Raw genomic sequence first — 16,501 nt, 5'->3', positions numbered from 1 at the left:
AGCACCATGCCCTCTGAAAAGCACCTTTTTCCCCCGCAGATACGCTCCTCCTCCTAAAAATCTCTCTCCGTTTTCTTCTTAGTTAACCCCCCAGAAAATCAGTCTCCTTTTCTCTCAAGCTTTCCTTTCTCCTCCCTCCAGTCTCACGTCCTAAAATCATCATACCCTCAAAACTCTCTCTGGCATCCTCTCTCCAAAAAAAAAACCAAACAAAAGCTTCCCCCTCCAGTCTCACGTCCTAAAATCATCATACCCTCAAAACTCTCTCTAGCATCCTCTCTCCAAAAAAAAACCAAACAAAAGCTCCTCCCTCTCCAAAAGATCTCTGCAGCCTTCTCTAAAAGCAACCACACTGCCCATATCTCTTTTCTCTCCCGGATTTGCCCCTCCAACAATCTCTACAGCAAAAAATGCTCCTCCTCCTACAGCTGGCATGCTGCTCCTCCATAACAGAAACGTACACCCTTCTGCAGCTCCCCTCCAGGTGTCAATCCCTGATTGCTCCTCCAACTCCACTATTGTGATTCTCTAGCAGCTAGTCAAAATGTGACACGTGGCTTCCCCCAGATGGTGACACCTGGCTAAAAGCAAGCTGCAGAAAATGAGCCCCAAATGGGGGTCTACAGGTGGATTTTTTTTTGTTTTTTATTTTTTATTTTTTGTGTCGTAGGCAATTTAAGCTCATACGGGCCAGAAGCGATGTGTAGTTTATTGGGATTGAGCCCTTAAAAGCAAGACATGATGTAACAAAGTTAGACTTAACTATCCCCTTGCTATCATTTTGGTGTATTAACATTGATTTAAACATTCAACTCATATATTTTACATTGTACATGACTTAGGTGCATTAGGAGTTGCTCATAAGATACATGGATTCCTTGTAAGTAGATGAGTTATTCATAGTCAGTTCATGGATTTGGGAAATCTAGTAGAGACTGTAATGCACCACCTCCTAATTGAAGGGATGACTTGTCTTGGCAGTTGGGATGGGTTTCCTATGGTGAGTGCACTTGTATATATGATGCACATTGGATAGGACCTACGATAAATCATGACGCAAAGCTATCAATTGTCATGATTCACCAAGTTACGATACTTCATGGACTCTCAATCTTGAGAAGACATTGAACTTGTGCCAAAATCAACAAAAAGCTTTGACCTATAGATGAGACCTTAAAGTGATCATATATCCCTATGGATTGAGTCACTATTGATGAAGGTTGGTGGTAATAGGTATTCTCAATAGAGACACCATGACATCTCATGAGATTGAGACGGTGTGTCCCCTTGGGTGATACAAAGGACATGTGATCATAAAATCTGTGACCACAGTAATTCCTTTAGTGAAATTTGACATATACCCCTTCGAGCTAGAGTATGTCAGTCGATCACATAATAAGTGGGATCATAACTTAAGGATTTGAGAGGTAATCTTGATAAGTGATAGCACTACCTTGTTAGATTATGGATACCAATTCATGGGGAATCTACATGCAGTGGATGGTATGTCACGAACGCGAGCTTCGTCTCGTTGTTATTAACATAAGATACTGGAGTGCAGTTGATTCTCTTTAGTAGAATGTTGAATCAACTTCAAATTTGGATTATGAGGGAGCCAATACTCTTATGGGTCTTAATGGTCCCCACTCTAAGCTCATATACCATGATGACATAGTGTGGACCCTCACCCGATCCACCGGACCGGCGCGACTCGCTTTTAAAAGAAAAGAAAGAAATGAAAAAGTTGGTGTTTTCCAGTTTTGAAAAACTCGCCCCCGGTGAGGAACGGTGTTGTATGGAGTCACCACTTACTTTTTATTTTTATTTTTAAAATGGGGAAAATTAAGTAAGAACAAAAACCCCTAATGACCCCAGTATGGAAAAAACGGTCTGCGAAAACTAGATTCTGGGTCCGGGGATCAGGTTACCCATTGGGAAGGTACCTCATGCGAGGTAGCACCCCTCTAGACCCGGAACTCGGTCTCTACTAATGAATTGGGTATGTGGGAGCATATGGGCCAAAGATCAAATGAAACCTTAAGCCAAATAGATGTCATGAATCACACAATCCTAGTTGGTATTTGGCATGCATATGAATTCAACCAACCAAAATAATGAGTGCGTACCTGTGGTCCCTAGCCAAGCGCTGCATAAAAGGTCGATAAACACCTAACAAACATCCAAGATTACGCACCATGCATGCATATGATTCAACAATCAAAACCAACGATGCGTACCTGTAGTCCCTAGCCATGTGCTACAGCAGAGGGTGAGTTAGCCACGCAACATGTATTTAGAATCAAGCATCAAAGTTTGTGCCAAAAAGAAAGAAAGTTGATTGAAATGAGGTGAGGGACTCCCCAATTGTCATACAAATCAAACTAGACTCATCTAGACCACACCATCCATAACTTCAAAATTGGCCCACACTAACTGAAATTAAACCCGGACTTAAACCTTCAAGATGGCTCACAAGTGCCCCATCGCAAATGGATACGGGCTCGAAAAATGCCAAAATCGAGGGCTAGCCAAAGTCCTCTTGCAGAACAGGTTGAACCAGTTCTCAACTGGTACAACCTGTTGAGGAAAATTCCCAAATTTTTTAGAAGACTCTTAAATGAGTAAGGAATAAAAAAAAAGCAACGGCACTCAATTCTGAGCCCGGACGAGTGAGAACCAAACAAAGAAAGATCAGGTATTCCTCATGGCTGACAGAGGCAGCCAGCTATGGTGCTAAACCGATTGAACCGGTTCCCAACCGGTTCATCTGGTTGATAAAAAATCCCAGATTTGGCCTGAAAGTTCCTAAATGATTAAGGAAGCAAACAAAAGAAACGGTTCTCAATTCCGAGCCCGGATGAGTGAGAACCAGACAAAGAAAGGCAGGTGTTCCTCATGGCTGCCAGAGGCAGTCAGCTATGGTGCTGAACCGGTTGAACCGGTTCCCAACCGGTTCAGGCGGTTGATAAAAAATCCCAAATTCGGTCAGAAAGTTTCTAAATGATTAAGGAAGCAAACAAAATAAACGGTTCTCAATTTTGAGCTCCGATGAGTGAGAACCGGACAAAGAAAGGCAGGTGTTCCTCATGGCTGACAGAGGCAGCCAGATATTGTGCTGAACCGGTTTCCAACTGGTTCAGCTGGTTGATAAAAAATCCCAAATTCGGTCAGAAAGTTCCTAAACCATTCATAACCAATCAACAACAATCATGTGTGGCCTTTATTATCCACACCCAATCAATACAATCTTCATATCAAAGGGAAGAAAAGATGATGAGGAAGGAGAAAAAGCATATGAAGACGAGGAAGAAAAACTGTAAGTAAAGAAAATTCAGCATGCTTACCTCAGAATCTCCACCAAATATGATCCATGTATGCCGATGATGACTTCCAAAACTGAGATGTTGTCACTCTCCTCTTCAAAAAAACCACAGTGCTGAAGCTTTCCCCCATACTCTCAACTCAGAAGATGCTACTGACCTTTTGTTTTTCTCACCAGCAAAATTTCCCCTCTCCAAAATGTCCCATCTTGTCCTTTGCTCTCCTATCCTCTCACCTTTTATACTCATACCCCTCTTAGCATTTGAACCTCCTTGGTTCCTTCCCCTTCAACACCGAAATCCCCTTCATCAGCATGGGAATCACACCCCTCATTACTTCTCTTAAACTTACGAGGCCATCTCACTCCCTTCAGTTTTCAGTTTGCTTCACCACCAAGAATCCATATGGATTCGTGGTGGGCTATAAGGAACCCAAACCAAGGCCCAAAATGGACCCACAACATTGCCTAAAACCGATCTGGAGCTTACGGGCCTGAGCCATGTAGGATTTGGCCCTCAAAATTACTAGAATTAGTGTTTTACCTCAGTTGACTCAATGAACCGGCTGAACCGGCCGAATCGGATGCCAACTGGTCGAACCGATGGAAAAAAATTCTAAAAATTTGATAGAATGTTCCTAGTAGAGTAAGGAATCCATGAAAAAAATGGTGCATGATTCCGAGTTCGGAAGAGGGAGATATGGAAGAAGGAGATATGATCAAAACAATTACCAAAAATCAGTGTTCTACACCGGCTGACTCGATGAACCGGCTAAACCGGCTGCCAACCAGGCAACCGGTTGCAAAAAATTTTGAAAATTTTACAGAATGTTCCTGGAAGAATAAGGAATCCATAAAAGAAACGGTTCTTGATTCCGAGTTTGGATGAGGGATATACGATCAAAACAAGACCGAGTGCTTCGAACCTCAACATGCCCCTATAAACTCCAACTAAGCTAAAACATCGGGATGACCCCACTTCCTTCCTATAGCGTGATGTGAACGACTAGGAAAATGGCCATGGTGACCCTCCAAATGAACCACATATGCACCACAATGGACCACAGACAAACCCACACGAGGCTCGGACACCGACTAAGCCCAAAAGGGGCCCTAGTGGTGCCATATGCGAACGATGGGTGGATATGACACTCGAAGGATAAATGCCAGTGTCGAGGGACAAAATTGAGGGTCTACAAATATGCCCCTCTTCATTAGAGTGAATGAACGAGTGAATTGTGAGTGCGAAGTGCATGTAATGCAAGAGTGAAATAAACTCTAGTGAAGAACCCAAATGACCAACAATTTTGTCCCCACCCAACAATAAAGAAGGCTAAGGGAAATAAGTCATGCTGACCGAATGGACTATGGGATTTAGGCACGATGCCGGAGAAAGATAAAAGAAGACCCGATCACGATGCCGGGAAAGATTATGGATTTGATTCAGGCAAGTACCGGAGAAGGGTTTGGGCAAGTACCGAAAAATGGTGGAATCAGGGCGAGTACCGAAAACGGGTAAAATTCGGGCGAGTACCGGAGAAAGGTCCGGGCGAGTACCGGAGAAGGGTCCGGGCGAGTACCGGAGAAGGGTCCAGGCGAGTACCGGAAAAGTGTGGAATCCAGGCGAGTACCGGAGAAGGGTCCGGGTGAGTATCAGAAAATGGTGGAATCCGAGCGAGTACCGGAGAAGGGTCCGGGTGAGTACCGAAAAAGTGTGAAATTCGGGCGAGTACCAGAGAAGGGTCCGGGCGAGTACCGAAAAATGGTGGAATTTGGGCGAGTACCGGAGAAAGGTCCGGGAGAGTACCTGAAAAGGGTGGAATCCGGGCAAGTACTGGAGTAGGGTCCGGGAGAGTACCGAAAAATGGTGGAATTCGGGCAAGTACCGGAAAAGTGTGAAATCCGGGCGAGTACCGGAGAAGGGTCTAGGTGGGTACTGAAAAATGGTGGAATCTGGGCGAGTACTGGAGAAGGGTCCGGGCGAGTACAGGAAAAGTGTGAAATTCGGGCGAGTACCGGAGAAGGGTCCGAGAGAGTACCGAAAAATGGTGGAATCCGGGCGAGTACTGAAAAAGTGTGAAATCTGGGCGAGTACCGAAGAAGGGTCTAGACGGGTACCGGAAAATGGTGAAATCCGGGCGATCGAACTCGGGCACGATGCCGAGGAACCACCGAACTAAAAGAGGGTAGGGATGCCATTACTAAGGCTCAAAACACCTAAACAGATAGAGGATGCCTTAAAACAAAACTCAGAGCAAAATAGGGGAACTCAATATGCAACCGCTGATATACTAACCTTGATAACAAAGGGGTATGCCCCAGTATGACGTCCAGGGACTGCCAACAAATGACTCGAAGAAGCCAGAAATCAAACACCTTCATCATGACAAAAGAAAGGGGTATGCCCCGGTGTAACACTAGAAAATGCCGATAAATGACAAGCGAGAAATCACAATCACCACTAACAAATGGAAAAAAGGGGGTATGCCCCTATAGGACAAACTCACAAATGTGACCAAGGGTGAAAGGAAGGAGTTATGCCCTAGTCTAAGATATCAATATCATGTCAGAATCCCATAACCGCACATATGGTTAAAGTCAGAGAGCTGAAAATATCACAATCATCCATTTCTAAGGAAAAAACCCTCCACTCTAATCCACAACATCCAATATCCACAAAAACTGATAGGAGATATGCCCTAGTGTGTACATCTGAAACTCAAATATCTTAATGAAAACTTTGGAATACATCACTGAAGACCCACTCATTTGAACTAACGAACAAGACAATGAATGGGGTATGCACCACTGCTGGGTCGATGAATACCGTGAATCTGATCTCGGGTCAGACCCCAGAAGCACTATGCTATATGAAGAAACTAAGCTAAATGCGGGGCTTACTCAAACTTTGATGTCCATAACATTGCTAGGCGAAACAGAATGCCTGCGTACATGTATAAAGAGCCAAAGCCAGCATGCAAGGATGGGGGCATGCCCTAGTATAAACGTGTCAAAACACTAGGCAAAGGTGCCCTCAACGGTCCCAACTCTCTGTATCATCTATCTCTGGTCATGGACCTGAGGCAAGTAAACTGAATGGAAAGACAATATGTGACCCTCGATATCCCCCGAAGTAATCAAGACCTGTCAACATCCCATACTTAATCAGTAGACGGAGCTTGTCCGAATGAACCGCGTCGAAGTAGACATGAGATCTCATGGCCTCAGGGTGGTCTTACGACTCGGACCGTAATGTAGGATAGGGGTAAAAGGTGAATGAAACGATGGGAAACAAAGGCCCAAATCTCCCAATAGATAATGCCAAACCCCTATGTGCGCAATGTCAAATATCTTAGAACCATGTGAGCAAAGTGACTCAACCCTGCATCCAAATAAAAAACAAACAATAGGTGACATGCACCAAAGAACTCATCATTCATGAAGTGAAACGACGATCGATGAGGATAGAAGCAGACGAAAAGGGATAAGATGAATAATGAATGGGTGTAGAAGAAAAGGGAGAAACCAACTAGGATACAAATATAGCAATATGTGACAATGACGAACAACTCATCCTAAGAACACCAAATCAAAGCAAGTCATTATATGATGGGAATGGTGATGTAGACAATGATCCAAGGGCCTAGTGCCAAGGAAACCCAAACCTCACTCCCAATGTGTCGCCCAGATCCATGGTGAGAAGGGTCGTACAATGCTCTCATCCGACTCTTAAAGGAAAAAGAAATTTCTCAAACCCAAAACCACCTCTGATGATCCCAAGTATATTAACGAATACCAAACAAGCACAATTTTTTTATTTTTTTATTTTTTTTAATTTTTAATTTTTATTTAATTTTTAATTTTTTAATTTTTTATTTTTTTATTTTTATTTTTATTTTTGGGCTGAATTCCATACTATCACAATCCAACAAAAGAACCCCAAACCTCCAATCTTGACCAGCCCCTTCAACCTAAGAATCCTGGATCAAAGCCTATAGGTAGAACGAAGGGTGTGACAAACCTGACTGGTAGCTCTGGGACGAGAGCACATCATCATCACACAAGGGAAAACAGAAGCGAAGTGAATAGAGATGATGGAAACTGGACTAACAGGTAGACGATGTGAAGATGCAAAATAGAGACGAAAAGAAACAGGCAATGATGCAAGAAAGAACAAACGAAGAATGACACCATGCCCACAATGCTCATAGATCCAATCAATAAATACAAAGCGCACAAGGGTAGGCCCCCAACCTAGGTCAGAAAAGGTATGCAAGGCTGAATGAAAGAAAAGGCCATAATAAACCACGTGAGGCTCAAAGGGCTAGCAATAGTATATATTAATGTATGGGTGTGCAATAGGGAATATGGCTACTCGAAGTGACAGCCACCCATCCTCTGACCATGATCTCACGCATAAAACTTCTTCAGCTGATCCACATTAACTGGCTCTGTGAACTGATTTCCGTCTAGGTCTGTCAACCAGGCAGCTCCCTCTCAAGTTAGATCTCGGATGACATAAGGCCCGCTCCAACTCGGTCTAAACTTGCCTCTAGGGTCGCTGATCAATCCCCTGAGGACTTTTAAGACTAGGTCACCTCTCTGGAATTTCCTAGGCCTGACCCTCTTTCTGAATGCACGGGTCATCTTCCTCTGATAGGCCTGAACATGATCTGCCGCCCTCAATCTCTTCTCATCTAATAGGCTAAGCTGATCATAATGAGACTGGGCCCACTCGGCCTCGGATATATGCTGCTCTAGTGCTACTCTCAAAGATCCCATTTCAATCTCAACAGGTAGCATTGCCTCCATACCATATACCAAAGAATACGGGGTAGCTCCAATAGAGGTACGAAAAGATGTACGATAAGCCCACAATGCGACAGAGAGCTTCTCTGACCAATCCCGAGAAGTCTCGACCATCTTTCTCAAAATCCTCTTGATATTCTTATTTACGGCCTCAACTGCCCCGTTAGTTTGCGACCTATAAGCAAAAGATCTGTGATGCTGAATGCCATACTCTTGAATCAACGTGTCCACCTCGCCCCTGAAATGCACCCCTCTATCAGAAATCAGCTCGTGAGGGACCCCGTATCAGTAGATAATGTGCGATCTGATGAATTTGGCCACCCTGGCCGCTGTCAATCTAGTATAGGAAGCGGCTTCCACCCACTTGGTGAAATAGTCAATGGCTACTAAGATGTACTCATGACCACTGGAAGACTTGGGCGAGATCTTCCCAATAATATCAACACCCCATACTGAAAATGGCCAAGGAGATGTGAGTGCATGCAACTCAGAAGGTGGCACGTGTATCAAGTCTCCATGCATCTGACACTCCTGACATCTCTATACAAACTGGCAACAATTTGTCTCCATGGTCAACCAAAAGTAGCCAGCCCTCATGATCTTATGTGCTAGCATATGACCTCCCATGTGTGGGCCACAGACCCCTACATGAACCTTTCTCATCACTCGATCTGCAGATGTACGGTCTAGACATAATAATAACAGGCCATCAGATGATCTCCTATATAGTGCATCCCTGCAAATAACAAATCTGGTGGCCAACTGTCTCAATGCTCTCCTATCCTTGGCCGAGGTTGACTCTGGGTAAGTGCAGCATGACAGAAACTGATAAATATCGTGATACCATGGCAACTCAATATGATCCTCTATCTCTCCAATCAGACAATAGTAAGCTGGTGCAGACCTAGTTTCAATCAGCAATGGCCTAATAGTCACCCCCGCGGGGATCACAATCATAGAAGCCAAGGTGGCTAATGCATCGACAAACTGATTCTCCGCCCTAGGCAGATGTATATACCTTAACACATCGAATTTATCAATCAACATGTCCAAGTAAGCATGGTAGGGTTTTAGCTTCTCATCCCGTGTCCTCCAGATATCCTGAGTCTGCTTTATAACCAAGTTGGAATCCCCATGGATTTCCAACTGTCTAATGCCAAGATCAAGTGCAGTCTCCAAACCTGTAATGCAAGCCTCATACTCTACAATATTATTTGTCAAACGGTGATGATCAGAAAATGCTAACCGGATTGATCTGGGGATATGATCACCCTGTGGTGATATCAATAAGATACCAATGCCAAACCCCGACTGATTGGCGGCACCATCAAAGTACAATCGCCACCCCGTAATACTTGTCATTGAAACAATCTGCTCATCAGGGAAATCATCATCAACTGATCGGTCATCGGATATCGGCAAAGAAGCTAGATGATTTGCAACAATGCTTCCCTTTACTAACTTCTGCGTGACATAATGAATATCTAACTCTGTCAACAATACCAGCCATCTCATGAGCCTACCGGTCAGAACAGGCCTGTCAAATAGATACCTCAACGGGTCCAATCGTGAGACCAAGATCATGGAATACTCTATCATGTAATGTCTAAGTCTCCTAGTGGCCCAAACCACTGCCAAGCAAAGGCGCTCAATCATAATATACTTGCACTCATACTCAAGCATCCTTTTACTCAAATAATAGATGACACGCTCTTTCCCCAAATCATCAAGCTGAGCTAACATGCATCCTAGGGCCATGTCTGAAACTGATAAGTACAGAAGCAAAGGAAGCCCCGGTGTGGGAGGCACTAAAATCAGAGGAGAAATGAGACACTCCTTAATCCTCTCAAAAGCGTGTTGACAATCATCATTCCAAACTGTAGGCTGATTCTTCCTTAGAAAGTGGAAGATAGGCTCACAAATGTCTGTCAGTCTAGCAATGAAACGACTGATGTACTGCAATCTACCTAGGAATCCCCTTATCTCTTTCTCAGTCCTCGGGGTAGGCATGTCAAGTATGGCTCTGATTTTCTCTGGATCAACCTCTATACCTCGCTCACTAACAATGTGTCCCAGCAATTTTCCAGAAGTCACCCCAAAGGTGCACTTCTTGGGATTCAATCTCAGCCTGAACTGTCTTATCCTTTCAAAAAACCTTTGTAAGGCTGCTAAGTGATCTGCCATGTCTCGGGACTTTACTATCATGTCATCCACATAGACCTCGACATCTCTATGCATCATATCATGGAACAGAGTAGTAGTAGCTCTCTGATAAGTGGCTCCTGCATTCTTCAACCCAAATGGCATAACTCGGTAGCAATAAGTACCCCACTCAGTAATGAAAGAAGTCTTCACCATATCCTCTAGAGCCATCAAAATCTGATTATACCCAGAAAAACCATCCATGAAGGATAACATTGGATGCCCTGCAGTGCTATCAACCAGCATATCAATGTGTGGAAGGGGAAAATCATCCTTAGGGCTGGCCTTATTCAAATCTCGAAAGTCAACACAAACTCTAACTTTGCCGTCCTTTTTGGGAACAGGGACGACATTAGCCAGCCACTCAGGATACTCAACCACTGACAAGAAGCCAACACTGAGTTGCTTCTGAATTTCTTTCTTAACCTACAAACTCCATCGAGGGTGTAGTCTTCTCAATTTCTGCTTAACGGGCCTAGCATGTGGTAAAATGGGCAGGTGATGCTGTACTATAGTGGGGTCAAGGCCCGACATGTCCTCATATGACCATGCAAATACATCCAAGTATGACCTAAGCAGGTCAATCAATCTACTCCTCTCATCAGGAGATAGAGAAGAGCCAATCCTAATCTCCCTGGGCTGATCTGGTGCCCCAAAATCTATTAACTCTATGCTACTAGAAATGAGTGTGACTTTCCTATCCTCTGTATCAGAATCACACTCTGACTGAACACCCAGTGGATCATTTGTATCTCCCACATCATCAACATCATATATATGTGTCGTGGGTGCTGGTGATGCAATCAAAGGAAAATGTTGTGACACATTCAAGTACTCGAAAATACTCATATCATTATTACTATCAGAAATATCATCAAAGCGGGTGACAAACCCGGACATAGTGTCAAAAGAAAGAGGTGGGTCCACAAAGTCGGACGCTCCCTCAACAGAAGTAAAATCAGAAGTAACGACATCAAGGACTGACTCATCATCAATTACGGAAACTCCAGATATGTCAAAAGCAGAAAGGGGCCCGCGTGGGGTTGCATCAAGGATATGACCAATGCCTATAAAATCCATATCATCAGTGTAGGCATCAGGAATAGAGTCATCCTCATCAGTCTCGAGTACAAAAACTCCGAACATGTCGAAAACAGTATGAGGCCCGTGTGACGCTACATCAAAGATACGACCTATGCCGATCATGTCCATCTCGTCAGTGCCATATCCCAAATCCATAGGTAGGTCATAGTCAGGGACCTCATCGGGGAAACACATAGAGAACACACTAGCTCGATCTGGTGATGGGGGCGCAACTATCATGGCACCAGGCGTCTCAGTAGTCCCAGTGTCCAAATGCATCTGACCTAGGGCTTGCTGGATGTCTTGAATCTCAACTGTCTCTGGAATGCGAACAGTCCCCTCTGTGCGGGGTGTATGCTCTGAACCCCTGATGAAGTAGTCAGCGAACTGGAAGGTGTATGGGCGGAGAGGATAATCAAATGGAATTCCAGTCATGTGAGCCCTCACTCTATCCCTACGCAGCCGTGCCATATAACGTGCATCAGCCTCTATGGGGATGTAACCCAATCCATAGGGTGTGTCGTGATCAACTGCAAAAGTAAACTCGTGGGGCCCCTACTGGCGGCAACCCAATCCCATACCAGGCAAATAAGACATGCCTCTCATCATGCTGAGCACCAAAGTGCTGCTGTGCTGGTCAAATGACATAGGTACCATATCTCTGCTGCCATCCTCTAAGCTGACAACCTGAACCTCATCGAACGTAAACCCGGTCAAATGTAAGTCATCCTCACTGTGACTGATATGTAATACTGGCTCAGACGAAGTGATAATATCTCTATCAGACTGTATCGTGATAATGTGCCCCTTGGGTATGAACTTCACCTTCTGATGAAGGGAAGATGGTATAACACCGGCCTCATGAATCCACGGGCGGCCAAGAAGCAGGTTAAAGGATGACTGAATCCTCAAAACCTGAAATACTATGGAGTAACTAATTGGCCCAATCATGACATGTGTACTGAGTGTACCCATAACTGTCCTCTGAGTCCCATCATAAGCTCTAACAGTCTGTGTAGAAGGCCCAAAATCATCTGGTGAAAACCCAAGGGCAATAGCAGTAACCAATGGACAGACGTTTAAGGCAGAGCCGTTGTTCAATAGAACAGACAACACCCGACGGCCTAAACAAGCAACATCAATGAATAAGGGTCGAACATGATTTGATCCCTCTGGTGGCAAGTCATCATCAGAAAACGCTATACATGTAGCTCTATCAGCTGTCAACATGTGAATAAGCCCCTTTGGGGTAGTAGCAGTGTCAACCCTAATCTGGCCAAGGGCTCTGACTAATGCATCTCTGTGTGTACTAGATGAGGCCAAAAGGCTCCAAATAGATATGCGAGCTTGAGTAGTGTGCAACTGGCATAATATCTCATCATCTTCCTTCTGAACCTCCTCTCTGGCAGCTATACCAACAAATGGCCTGTCAACGGGTGGAGGTTGTGCTACCCTTCCACTCCGTGTAACTATCTGAACATCTCTATGAGGGGGCCTATATTCCTCTGGGGACAGAATGAAGGGTGTCATAGGTGGCACATGCTGTAAGTATACTGGTGATACTAGAAGCGGCCCATAAATCTTGTCCGGGGTCAAACTGAATGGCCTGGGGATCTACTGTCTAGGTATATATCCAACAAAATCTGACTCCTCATATAGACTGATCGGCTGAGGAGCCTCTCCATCCCAACCCATCATAAATATCTCATCCCCTACAAACTCAATCAAATGTACCCCTTCCGGGGGTGGAGGTATTGCTCTAGTGTCATGAGTAGGTAGCGGGACTGTGGCTACACCCGGGCGCCCCAAATCAACCAAGCCCTGATCAATCAAATCCTGAATGGCATGTCTCAGTGCTGAACAACTGTCTGTATCATGGCCTGCTCTCTGATGGTAGGCACAGTGAAGATCTGTCCTGAATCCTGGGGGGGTAGGCTGTAATGGTGGTCTAGGCGGTAGTGGGGTAATTAGTCCTCCCTCAACCAATCTCTGAAAAGCTCGGCTCAGTGGCATCCCAAGCTGTGTGAAATGTCTAACCGACCTCGGTGGAGGCGGTGCTCTATACTGATGATGGAACTGCATAGGCGGCCTCTAGGGTGCCTGTGTAGCATATACCGGCTGTGGTGGTGGGTGCAGATAAGTAGTCCCTACCGGCCTAATGGGAGCAACTGGTCTGTACCGATCATGCTGTATCATTTGATAAGGAGTGCCTAAAAACTGACTCTGAAACGAAGGACGATGTGCGGACCTGTGTCCTGTCATGCCAATAGTACCAACATCTGAAGGCCTGGGGCCTGATCCTGACTTCTTCCCCTTTGAGTCTGAAGGGGAAGAATCTGCCCATAAACCTCTAGATATACCCTCCTCAATGCCATAGAGGGCCTGCACTAATGAGCCAAAGTCTGTTTGAGGGAAGCCCATGAGATGCCTAGCAAAGCGGGGTTGAAGGCTACGCATAATCATACTGATCTGATCGCACTCTGAAGGTCTATCAATAATTTGTGCTATCTTCTCCCTCCAACGGGAGATGAATGAAGTGACTGTCTCATTCGGCCCCTGCCTAAGGGCCTCTAACTCCCTCCGGGATACATCCATTATAGTATCGAAAGAATACTGTCTAATAAACTCCTGTCCCAAATCAGCCCATGTCCTACGTCTCGAAGGGTCTAATGAGGCAAACCAACGCTGAGCAGCACCACTCAATGATAGAGGGAATAACATAATCATTTGTGCCTCATCCAGTCTATGCCTGCGCATAACAGTGCTGTATAACTGTAAGTGAATACAGGGGCACCCTATCCCCGTGTATCTCTCAATGTCCGGCATGCGGAACTTAACAGGCAAAGCTGCTACTGGCATATCATCATATCCATCCCAACCCATAATCCTATCAGAAACATGTAGTGATCTCATTCTCTGCTCAATCTTATCAATACGAGCCTAGGTATCATCAACAATCTATGCCGATGCCACAACAGAATGCAGCGTAGTCTCAGTTTGACCATGCAACACAAATGCTCCAGCCTGGGGAGCTGACTGAATCAGTGGTGGTGGTGGTGGTGGTGGTGTGGTAGAGTCATGCAAGGTGCTCCCCGAAATCGGCAATGGCTGGGCTTGGTGCCCATTAATCCTCTGACCCAGTCCTAAGATAGCGTCCCTAAGTGACGCCATGGTATCGGTAATCTCAGCCAATTGGTCAACGGTAGCGTACTGAGGGTCCATATCTCTATGATCTGGTATCTGCTCTAACTGGCTGGGTGAATCTGATCCTCTAACTAGTCTATCTCCAATCCGGATCCAAGCTCAGGAACCCAGGTCGATCTCAATCAATAATCCTACAAAAGGAAAGGGGTACGTCAGTTCCCATGACTATCAATCCTAAAATCAAACTAGGAACGTATAACTAAAATCTTTCGAGAGAATGAACTGACATGTGATGTCAATAGCTAAACTGATATACAGTTCCACAGGCAGGAACGGGATTCTGACATGGTGATACCTTAGGAATAATGTGGCTCAAAAGTCAAAAAAGAGAAAAGACAAGTCCTAAAAGACTAGATGACTGTACCCACAGGGATACGCAACCTAAGGTCCTAACCAACAATTAATCAACAATCAAAGTGACATGCTAGCCACGCATGTATCCATGAAATCCAGCTCAGGACTATACAGGTCTTCGTTGCTCAGATATCCATCTTCTTCATAGTGCTCCCAAACATTGATATAGCCCTTATGCTAGACCCTATTCCAAACCCCTAGCTTGGTCGAAGGCGAACAATTGGGAATGACTCCCAAGAAACACAAGCAATCCATGAGGAATAGTTGACCAAGACTAGTGATTCGGAAGTAAGGGGATACACACGTGCCCCACAAACACAAGCAGCAAGCAATCATGCAAGGGAAGGAGCAGTCATACAGCAAATAGTCATGCACAAAGAGATAGCATACTACACATCTACACACAATCTAATCATCTAATTCTAATCCCAAATGTCATAGCTAGACAAAGTCTAATTGAGGGCTACCCAAAGTCCTCTTGCAGAACAGGTTGAACTAGTTCTCAACTAGTACAACCTGTTGAGGAAAATTCCCAAATTTTTTTAGAAGACTCCTAAATGAGTAAGGAATCAAACAAAAGCAACGACACTCAATTCTGAGCCCGGACGAGTGAGAACCAAACAAAGAAAGATCAGGTATTCCTAATGGCTGACAGAGGCAGCCAGCTATGGTGTTGAACCGGTTGAACCGGTTCCCAACCGATTTAGCTGGTTGATAAAAAATCCCAGATTTGGCCTGAAAGTTGCTAAATGATTAAGGAAGCAAACAAAAGAAACGGTTCTCAATTCTGAGCCTGGATGAGTGAGAACCAGACAAAGAAAGGCAGGTGTTCCTCATGGCTGACAGAGGCAGCCAGCTATGGTGTTGAACCGGTTGAACCGGTTCAGCCGGTTGATAAAAAATCCCAAATTCGATCAGAAAGTTCCTAAATGATTAAGGAAGCAAACAAAAGAAACGGTTCTCAATTCTGAGCTCGGATGAGTGAGAACTGAACAAAAAAAGGCAGGTGTTCCTCATGGCTGATAGAGGCAGTTAGCTGTTGTGCTGAACCGGTTGAACCGGTTCAGCCGATTGATAAAAAATCCTAAATTCATTCAGAAAGTTCCTAAACCATTCATAACCAATCAACAACAATCATGTGTGGCCTTTATTATCCACACCCAAGCAATACAATCTTCATATCAAAGGGAAGAAAAGATGATGAGGAAGGAGAAAAAGCATATGAAGACGAGGAAGAAAAACTGTAAGTAAAGAAAATTCAGCATGCTTACCTCAAAATCTCCACCAAATATGATCCGTGTATGCCGATGATGACTTCCAAAACTGAGATGATGTCACTCTCCTCTTCAAAAAAACCACAGTGCTGAAGCTTTCCCCCACACTCTCAAATCAGAAGATGCTACTAACCTTTTGTTTTTCTCACCAGCAAAATTTCCCCTCTCCAAAATGTCCCCTCTTGTCCTTTGCTCTCCTATCCTCTCACCTTTTATACTCATACCCCTCTTAGCATTTGAACCTCTTGGGTTCCTT

At 44.7% G+C, this 16,501-nt stretch overlaps 1 protein-coding gene across 1 annotated transcript; it reads right to left on the bottom strand.

Moving 5' to 3' along the window:
* Positions 1–8,668: 8,668 nt before the first annotated feature.
* LOC104877817 (uncharacterized) lies at positions 8,669–10,312 on the bottom strand. The gene has a single exon (XM_010646900.1). The coding sequence runs from the start codon at positions 10,310–10,312 to the stop codon at positions 8,669–8,671; it is 1,644 nt and encodes a 547-aa protein (XP_010645202.1).
* Positions 10,313–16,501: the final 6,189 nt, after the last annotated feature.

This window comes from Vitis vinifera, chromosome 3 (assembly GCF_030704535.1).
Source record: "Vitis vinifera cultivar Pinot Noir 40024 chromosome 3, ASM3070453v1".
Taxonomy (NCBI): Eukaryota; Viridiplantae; Streptophyta; class Magnoliopsida; order Vitales; family Vitaceae; genus Vitis; species Vitis vinifera.
Note: the sequence above shows the minus strand (reverse complement) of the source record. Positions and strands in the feature narration are given on the sequence as shown.

Bases quoted from the DNA above. Each gene is read 5' to 3' on its own strand.
- LOC104877817 (XM_010646900.1), bottom strand. From the start codon at position 10,312: ATGGCAGATCACTTAGCAGCCTTACAAAGGTTTTTTGAAAGGATAAGA.